General features: G+C 46.4%; 2 protein-coding genes across 9 annotated transcripts in view; one reads left to right on the top strand and one right to left on the bottom strand.

The window, feature by feature from the left end:
• Window positions 1-5,217, top strand: part of dbh (dopamine beta-hydroxylase (dopamine beta-monooxygenase)) — a 15,925-nt gene extending 10,708 nt beyond the window's left edge. Inside the window, exons 8-12 of the mRNA XM_060050234.1 lie at window positions 494-532; window positions 1,185-1,244; window positions 1,766-1,893; window positions 3,273-3,432; window positions 4,223-5,217. Coding sequence (XP_059906217.1) covers window positions 494-532; window positions 1,185-1,244; window positions 1,766-1,893; window positions 3,273-3,432; window positions 4,223-4,318 — 483 coding nt within the window. The 3' untranslated portion in view covers window positions 4,319-5,217. The remainder of the gene's footprint in view (window positions 1-493; window positions 533-1,184; window positions 1,245-1,765; window positions 1,894-3,272; window positions 3,433-4,222) is intronic.
• The window catches only part of sardh (sarcosine dehydrogenase), a 34,440-nt gene continuing 29,387 nt past the window's right edge, over window positions 4,948-10,000 (bottom strand). For all 8 annotated transcript variants that reach the window (XM_060050227.1, XM_060050232.1, XM_060050226.1 and 5 more), the window contains exons 19-22: window positions 9,320-9,482; window positions 7,846-8,014; window positions 6,951-7,083; window positions 4,948-6,038 (exon numbers count right to left, since the gene is read on the bottom strand). In XM_060050227.1, the coding sequence (XP_059906210.1) occupies window positions 5,910-6,038; window positions 6,951-7,083; window positions 7,846-8,014; window positions 9,320-9,482 (594 nt within the window). In that variant the 3' untranslated portion in view covers window positions 4,948-5,909. The remainder of the gene's footprint in view (window positions 6,039-6,950; window positions 7,084-7,845; window positions 8,015-9,319; window positions 9,483-10,000) is intronic.

Raw genomic sequence — 10,000 nt, forward strand, 5'->3', positions numbered from 1 at the left:
ACTACACACTACCAGGTAGGACCTACAAAGTACTACACACTACAAAGTACTACACACTACCAGGTAGGACCTACAAAGTACTACACACTACAAAGTACTACACACTACCAGGTAGGACCTACAAAGTACTACACACTACAAAGTACTATACACTACCAGGTAGGATCTTAAAGTACTACACACTACCAGGTGTATCTTAAAATACTACACACTACCAGGTAGGACCCTTCAAAGTACTACACACTACCAGGTAGTCCTTTCAAAGTATTACACTCTACCAGATAGTATCCTACAAAGCATTACAAAACAAAAAAGGTAATGTCTAGGTAATGTTCTCACTATACCATTTCATTTTAGTTTAGTTGATAATGTCCCTGCAGCTCACTGCAGAGACAAAGTCTGTGTCTTTCACTCCTCGCTGAATACCAATTATATGATTTGAATGCAAGTCCTGTTATGCTATCAGTAATTAACCAGCTCATTCTTCTTACAGACCATCAGAATGCTAAGGAAGATGGTCAGTGTATTACCTGTGAGTATATTACATTTGAATAATGATCCCAGGATGGATGAAACACCTTAGTAACCGACCCTAACCTAATGGCGTCCCTCACGTTGGGACTGTGAGGTGGAATAAAAAGTTGAATATGGGTTTGGAGACTGTGAGGTGTAAACACCTACAGTCGATTCAGTCTGTTAAAACATTGAGTAGCCCCCCACAGCAGTGAGGGGCTACAGGGGGGGGCTTCAGGAGAGGTAAGCAGGTACCACGGCTCCAGAAGGTTCTGTTGGGCCGCCTTTCACAGATCCCTACGCGATCCACCTTCAATTATTTACTAATACTCTACTGCTGCGTAGTACGTACATGAGTTTAAAAGCTTTCTTGACTAGGTGTGTGTGTGTGTGTGTGCATGTGTGTATGTCTGTGTGGCTGTGTGTGTGTGTGCATGTGTGTCTGTGTCTGTGCCTTTGTGTGTGTATGTGCTTGTGTTTGTTTGTGTGTGTATGTGTGTGTGTGTTTGATTGTTTATGTTTGTGGGTGTGCGTGTGTGTGCGAGTGTGTGTGTGTGTGTGTGTGTGTGTGTGTGTGTGTGTGTGTGTGTGTGTGTGTGTGTGTGTGTGTGTGTGTGTGTGTGTGTGTGTGTGTGTGTGTGTGTGTGTGTGCGTGCGTGTGTGTTCCGCAGGGAGACGTGCTGGTGACCAAGTGCACGTACAACACAGAAGATCGGAGCGGACCTACGGTGGTGAGTGGACCAACTCGATTTTCTCATGGACTCTTTGTCCATCGCCTCACTGCCCTGATGCCGGCCCCCTCGACGGCCCCCCTCAGGGGCTCTCTCCTCCTCCTCTCCAACTCCTGCCCTCCTGCCCCCTGCTTTGCTTGTAGTCGTCTATACAGCGCTCTCTTAATCCAGAGCAAATTTATCCTGGTTCCGACATATCTGTTTCTCTCTGCATCGCCCCTGTATCGCCTGTCTGTCTGTGTCTAGCTATCTCTCCCTTTTTCTCTGTCTGTCTCTCTGTCTGTCTATCTCTCACTTCTATAGGTCTGTCTCTCCCTCTCTGTCTGAATTTCTTTCTGTATTTCTCGCTCACTGTCTGTCTGTCTGTCTGTCTGTCTGTCTGTCTGTCTGTCTGTCTGTCTGTCTGTCTGTCTGTCTGTCTGTCTGTCTGTCTGTCTGTCTGTCTGTCTGTCTGTCTGTCTGTCTGTCTGTCTGTCTGTCTGTCTGTCTGTCTGTCTGTCTGTCTCCCTCTCTCTCCCTAGGGAGGCTTCGGCATCATGGAGGAGATGTGTGCGAACTACATCCACTACTACCCCCGCACTCAGCTGGAGCTGTGCAAGAGCCACGTGGACGCCGACTACCTGCAGAAGTACTTCAGCTTCATCAACAGGTACGGCGCACGGTTCACACTGATTCGGGCTGTCTCACACGTCGCCCGTTTGTCTCCGTTGCTCTCTCTCGATGACGACGAGTCTGGCTTTAGCAGAAGCTTTCATCCACATTGACGTCGGCAGGCATCAGGGATCAAACCCAGTACCTTTCCGATCGGACTCGAATGACCTGGCTGCTGGTACCATATCCTGGCCCCACCCCCGACTCCTCTCTCTCTAACCCTGGTCGTTTTATTAACATGTATCTTTCTTGCTCAAATTCTGCTGCCTGTAAGGCAAAGCACTTTTATTAGTTGTCAATGTTGCATACATCTCCACATATCTATATCTATATATTATATATAAGTAGACATATGTATATATCAAATCAGAAGGTTGAGGGATTTGCTTTAGAAGTGCATTTTGGGCCCGACCCGGCCTCGCGAACCTTGGATGGTCCCTGGCTCCCCGTCCTCGGTGATTAAACCTTCCAACGCCTCCTCACTGCTCAGGGACGGCCTGCAGCCACAGTAGACAATCTCCTCCCTGCTATAATCTGTGGAGGTACCGGCACTTCTGCTCAAGGATAAAGGAGGATGAAGTGTCCTGATAAGCGCCCAAGGTCCCCGGGATACTGGTGGTTTAAAGCAGAGCGTACGCACAGTCTCTGTGAACCAGAACCTTCTTGCCTTCTTGAAATTGGAGCAGCAAGCCTGGAAGCTGTTGCACCTGAACCAGCTTCTGATTTCAGCTGTTAACAAGATAATCATTTACTATAAAAACAATCGCTGAGCCTCTCTGATTAGAGATGCTCTAGGTAAAGATTCAAGAGCGGAAAAGAGAGGAAGCATAAAAAAGCAGAAGAGAGACTGGTTTGGAAACGAAACAACCAAGATTAAACTGACCTGGCTGGTCAGAAAGTCGCTGGATGGATCGACCTGTGGATGGGCGTGTTTTGTTCTTGAGAAACTTTCAGTTCAGACATTTTTTAAAGGTAGTCTGTAGGATTTAGTGGCATCTAGCAGTGAGGTTGCAGATTGCAACCCAATGAATGATGGCAGTTGATTATTTAATCTATCCTTACTGTGAAGTATTACCAACGATTTTTATTTTCATGGGATTACACACTAATTTAACCGTTATTTTGAATATTATAATACATTTCTGCCGAGTTTGTTCCACTAGAAGCCACTCAACTTCTTCACACCGCACCTTTAATGGAGTGACATAGTGCAGGTTTAACTCTCTCTCTCTCCCTCTCTCTCTCTCTCTCTCTCTCTCTCTCTCTCTCTCTCTCTCTCTCTCTCTCTCTCTCTCTCTCTCTCTCTCTCTCTCTCTCTCTCTCTCTCTCTCTCTCTCTCTCTCTCTCTCTCTCTCTCTCCCTCCCTCCCTCCCTCAGGTTCCAAGGTAGAGACCAGTGTGTGTGTGGTGAGGCCGGGGTGACGCAGCAGTTCTCTGCTCTGCACTGGGACCCATTCAGCGGCGAGGTGCTGGACTCCCTGTACAACAACGCCCCCATCTCCATGCACTGCAACCAGTCGTCTGCACGCCTCTTCCCTGTGAGCACCCCCCCCCCCCCCCCCCCCCATAACACACACACACACACACACACACATGTGAACACACAGACGCACACACACACATCTGAACACACAGACGCACACACACACATCTGAACACACAGACGCACACACACACACACACACACATGTAAACACACAGACGCACACACACACACAAACACATGCACACAGGTGCATAAAAGCAATGTCATGTGCATGTTCATACAAACACACTCAAGTACATGTGCTTACAAACACTCATGCATGATCTGCATACTCACACACAAACCGCACACACTTTTGGAAAGAACCCACTAACCCCAAATGCAAGAAACGGAACAGACGGCAGTGATACAAGACATTTAGTTCCTAAATATAACTATATCATATGTCATTTATTGTTATTCAGCAGTTTGTTTAGTACATTTGCCTATGCAACCATACATATGTTAACTAACTGGAAGCTAAAATGTGAACTGAGTAAGAGCTGCATCACAGCGATGATGGGCTGTATGAATACTTTTGCTCACAAATTCCCACGTTTATTCCAAGTTCATTTGCAGCATCCATTTGCACAGTTCTGAATTTAAATAAACTCGATAAATTAATTCATAGTGTAGGCGGTATAGTGGGGAATAAAAAAAACAATGATAAAACACATTGGCAGCCTGAGAAGGGAACTACTTTTGGTTTACTCAGAAGTTCATTGCGGTCTCCAGGGCTACACTCCGGGGTAACAGCCTCTGCTACACTGTGAGATGACATTAGCATGCGTGTGTTCTAACAGGGGCAGTGGGACCACCAGCCTCTCCCGGAGGTCACCTCTGTGCTCCAGCAGCCCCTGTACCCGTGTGAGGGAGGAAGGCTAAACCCAGGGAACTAACCACCCCCCTATCCGGACCCGGGCAGACTGAAGGGCGTGGCCGGGGTCCCACAGGGGTTGATGACCTCACATTGGCTTCACCATGATGTCTTTGCTTCTCTGAAACTGAAGGGTTCATGTGGCCCTGGAGGAGTGATGTCCCCATTATATTATATATTAAGAGCACTAATAAAAAATACAATCAAATAAATTGAAATAACTGGGAGCCTGACTTGCATGATCCTGAAGTAAGAATTGTGTAAGAATATACCTTTATAGCCTCCAGAGTGTTTACATTGTTTAAGTCTCATGATACAGCGTGGTAGGCTGCAAATGTAAGGGGATGTGCAACAGCTTTCTCACACAAAGGATTGTGATTGCTGGATTAAACGGGCAAATAATTTGTAGCAGGCATATATTCTAAAAGCTAAAAGCCGGGCAAGCATATTCTTTTAAATCATCTTTGAGTTCACTGAGATGCTGTTGGAACCTCAGAGAGTCTACCATAAAGGGCGAACCCTGACTAACATTTTAACAAGCGAACTGGCCATAGCGCCACCTGTTGGCAAACACACCATTTTGTTCTGCATTTAACCCTGATACAAATGTCATCTTCTATACTTGTGTAATGTATATTAAGTGAGTAAATGTTTTCATTTTTGTTATGTATTTATTGAAACAGCACCGATTGATACATTTATTATGTACAGAAACGCTTGCAGAACATTAGAAAAACAGGACGGTTTTTGACTTATATTTTACATCCGTCATCGTGACCCAAGTTACGCTTCATTCTTAGCAACTGTTTTGTGACTGACGAACTTTCACCAATACACCACTTGCCATGAATCTCCATTATTCAAGCGAGAACATAGAATTATACTATTTAAAACACACAGTCAAAAGGTCCAGCACATTAACCCCTATTATGCAAAATGAAACCTGAAAGCTATACTTAATAAATTACCCTTAAGTGTATTTATAATTTCATGGAAATAGTTAAGACATTGGTTTGAGATTTTAAGAATGCGTTTACCTCTATGGTAGACTTTCAAGTTCACAATCCACTATAAATTAGTAAGTAAACTGAATCACATGACACTGCTGAAATTAACAGAAGCAATCGTTGTAGCTTATCTGGTGCGTTCTATGTATTTATGCATACCAAATTATAGATTTGGACTGTTTGCAAACATACACGTGGGCTGCATACCAAGTATATAATATTATTACTTTCCATTGAGGATGATTATCTCGGGTAGAAGTGGTTGCAATTAACATTAAAAAAATGGGATTGCTATATCGTCCTCCTGCCAAAATGCTTCATCACATATCATTTCTGACACAATACATGTCAGTAGTGTGTCAAAGACGAGCATATTATCCACTATGCTTGTCTCTATGAAAGGCATCCTGACAATATATGCATTGCACATTTGGCATTATGGGCAGATACCCAATTAAAATCAACCATGCGTTGGTTTTCATTGGCCATTATAAGCCGATCCATTCACAGGACCAACTGCACCTGAATGTCAACCTTCCGTCCCAGAGGAGGCAAAGTGGGCATGGCCACATTCACTGTTCCGCCCCTGCTCCTTATAAGGGCGCCTCAATCATAAATGCCCTTCACACGCTTGTTCTCAGGGTCAAAGGGAGACTTGAGATGGGCTTTAGCCTGGTAGGTCACGCCCATCCTCTCCAGTGTGAAGTCACCGCTCCTCACAAAGTCAGGGTTTGCCTGGGAGAGGAAGAGACACAGAGAGAGAGACAGAGACAGAGAGAAGGACACAGACAGACAGACAGACAGACAGACAGACAGACAGACAGACAGACAGACAGACAGACAGACAGACAGACAGACAGACAGACACAGATACACACAGATAGACAGAGAGAGAGTCACAGACAGACAGACAGACAGACAGAGAGAGAGACACACACAGACAGACAGACAGACACACACAGACAGAGAGTCACAGACAGACAGACAGACAGACAGACAGACAGACAGACAGACAGACAGACAGACAGACAGACAGACAGACAGACAGACAGAGAGAGACCAATTACAAATGAGGATTCACCAATTATATGTCACTTAGAGATAATGCTTCCCAAGACGTAAGCGGAGTGAACAGTGAAGTACAGAACAAGGCTGAAAGGCAGAGTGGAAAAACCTTTCTAGTCTCCAAAATATACAATACGAGATGATAATATAACACTGTGCACGATGTCCCTCAGGCCTCTCCATCCCTCCCAACTGTCACTCAACATCCATCGGTAAGTCTAAAGTGTTCCCCGCTGTGAGCTTCTTTCTAGATAACGGTGCGAGCTGAGAGACACACACTCCTGCAGCGACGCCCCGTTTGTGATTACATCGGGAGCCGATGAATACGAGGTTCAAACAACAGCTTTGAAAGCAAACCACTGCAATAGGTCAAAACAACAGGTTTGTGACAGAGAATGTGTGATGTGGTCAAATACAAGAGAGAGAGGGAGAGAGGGAGGCAGTGAGAGGGAAGAGAGAGGGAGGGAGAGGGGGGGAAAAGGAAGGGAGGGGAGGGAGGAAAAGAGAGAGATTGGGATAGGAAGAGGGAGAGGGAGAGGGTGAGAGGGTGAGGGAGGGAGAGGTGTGTGGTGGAGCCCCTACCACTCCATCAGGGTTCCGGATGTATCCGTATGCAATGGTCTTGTCGACGAAGAAGCCGTAGTCGGAGCGCCGGATGTGACCGACGGGAACGCCGTTACGGTATACCGCCTCAAGGCCGAACAGCGGAATTTTCCTGGAAAAGAAAATCCACACAGCAGAGGAATAAATAACGCACACATTTCATACAATATTTGATCTGGATTGATATGCTTATTATTAGATGCAAAGGCAGATGGCATTTGTCTGTGTGATATACGCACACAGCGCACACCTTGCACTTGGTATGTTCTATAATTTGGATGATATTAGTGCTGCACAATTAATTCCATATTAATTGGAATCGTGATTTCGTCCTCTGCAATTATCTCATCGGGAAAGGTCGCTTTAATTTATTTAAACAAAAACCCTTACCCTTATTCAGTTTTTAAGCGCCTGTGACATTAACATCTATTTTCAAAAACCCTTACAACTCAGCCATTTTTTTATGATTTCAGTTTTTTTACATGCATTAGGCACGACCGAATATTAATTAAATCGATGTGGTTATCGATTTAATTAATGTTTCAGATGGGGTTATCTGAAAGATTTAGAATAGTTCTGTTTTATTCCAGTATTTATTTGATTGCACTATTCTTTACGCCCTACTGATTATCTGGTAGTACTAGTTATGGTGATCTTCTCTTTGGCATGTCTTGGATCAAAATAATAAAGAAAACACCCACATAAGTCGATCGTTTCGGATAAACAAAACAAAAATTAAGAGCCCCTTTATGGGCTCCTACACCAGTATTTATCACATTGTTTGCCTCGGTTTGTTATTTTTGTCATCAGAGACACAAATAGAACAAATCTGACAAATAAACAAGCTAGTGAGAGCATGAGAAGGTCTACTGACTCGTCGATGGTGAAGCACACGATTCGCCTCTTTAGCCCCTCCTTCTTCTGCAACTCCAACCTATCGCGGCCCAGGAAAGGAATGGAACTCTTCATCTTACAGGTGAAAGCCAGACCCGCCTCCAGGGGCGTGTCATCGGGTCGCAGGTCAGCGTGCCAATGTCTGTACCCTGAGGACGAGACGCAGGAAGGGTTCAGAACAGAGTGGGTGCGGGATGACATAATGCCAGACAGATTCAGACAGTACAGTGTGAGAGATGGACTGACACCCGTGAAGAAAGCTAAAACATCAGAAAATATTGTTTCCTCATATGAAGAACGTTTGGTTTAAGAGGTTGTTGCAAAACAGTGTTAGCAATCAAATACTGCCAACACTTATGATAACATTGGTATTCGTTGGAATTCAGTCAACTTTTCGCTTTATAGCAAAAAGGAAACGGTCATCGTGATCCTTTACAGGCACGCCTCATTTTCTAAGCTACTGAACCGTAGCGTGTCACATCCTAGCCGCCCTGAACAAGAAGTGTGGCCTCATGAAGGGATCAGTGAACCGGATCCGCCACGTCTCAAGGACGTCCTTACATCACTTCAGTCCTATAAGAGCCGGGGACAGCGACTAACTGCTCAGCACGGCCACATCAGAGCGAACCAAAGTGAAAGTGAAAGCGATTGCCGCAAAGTCGAGCACGATCTGACTCCAACAGCGTGTTCACGTCAGTTCCAGGGACGTTCCCCTGGGTCTTCAGGAGTGGATTGAAGATAAGGAGGGATGGAGTGGATTAGGTGGAGCCGGTGAGGCCGGTGAGGCAGCTCGCTCCACCTGGACTGCTAATGAGCCCGGCCCTGTGCAGGCGGCTGCAGACACGTTAAGGGGCGCTCAGAGGACGGGGGGGGGGGCTGGGGGGAGGCGGGCGGGGGGGGGGGAGTCCGCAGAGAGACCCTCTGGATGCCAACACAGCCTTGAATGCCAACTGGCACTGAATTTAAATATGGACGTTGTAAACATTAGCGTTCTGTGCATTTCAGATTGTTTGTGTTGTCTTAAATGTGTGATTGATTTGGCATGAGGCTCTCCCTTTGGGGTTTCTTTTCACAGCAACCTGCCTTTGTTTGCCCCTAGAGGAACAAATAAAGTATTTTGAAGAGACGATGTGGGGGTCGGTGCAATGGGGACGTGACCGCGGGCCGTGCGTTCTGAATGCTGTGCAGAGGGTTCAGCAGCTGGCTGGTCCGCCCGGCCATGTATAATGCATTACTTGTGTTACCGTTGAAACCTGGTCCAATCTTAAGCCCTGTGTGCGTTGTGGTGACTAAATCTGCTGACCTTTTTTGATGGACCATCAGTGGACCTCTGTACCGGACATTTCACAGCTGCTTTAAACATGCCTGTTTTTCGTTTGTCTCGTTCTTGTTCTCACATGTCTTGATGTAATTGTACGTCATGCAAAAGAATGGCCTCAGGGCATTTCCTCCACCTTTCTCTATGCTGAGCGAGTCGATGGCTCTGTAGCCCGAGTTGATGATGCCGTGCTTGGCGCCGGCGGCCATGACGGCGTCGTAGACGGGCAGGCAGGAGTCCCGGGGGATGTGGAGCTCCCAGCCCAGCTCCCCCACGAAGGACAGACGCATGGCTCTGACCTAGAGGGGAGAGGGGGGAGGGGGGGAGGGGAGAGGGGGAAGGTGACAGAGGAGAGGGTGTAGGGGAAGGGGTAAGGAAGGGGTGAGGGGGGGAGAGGTGTGAGGGTGGAGGGGAAGGGGGAGATGGGCAGGGGGGAGAGGGCAAGGGGGAGAGAGATAAAGAGATTGAGAGCTCCTTCTAGTTGCAGTCCAAGTTCTAAATGCTTAGTCACACAACTGCACCCGTCACTGATAACATTATATGTGCACACACACACACACACACACACACACACACACACACACACACACACACATCTTCAAGGACAGCAGCTACTTGTCATCCATTCCAATGTTGAGAGCAGTTTCCATCTGCTGTTGGGAACATGAAGAGTAATGGCAATGAGAGACGGAAAGAGACGCAACGAGGTGACCTATAACACCGATCAGTAACTGTGGAGAGGCTACAGCTCTATCCATCTCTACAGTTATAACTATCACTACAGCTCTATCTATCTCTACATACAGCTCTATCCATC

The sequence above is a fragment of the Gadus macrocephalus genome, chromosome 4, assembly GCF_031168955.1.
Source record: "Gadus macrocephalus chromosome 4, ASM3116895v1".
Taxonomy (NCBI): Eukaryota; Metazoa; Chordata; class Actinopteri; order Gadiformes; family Gadidae; genus Gadus; species Gadus macrocephalus.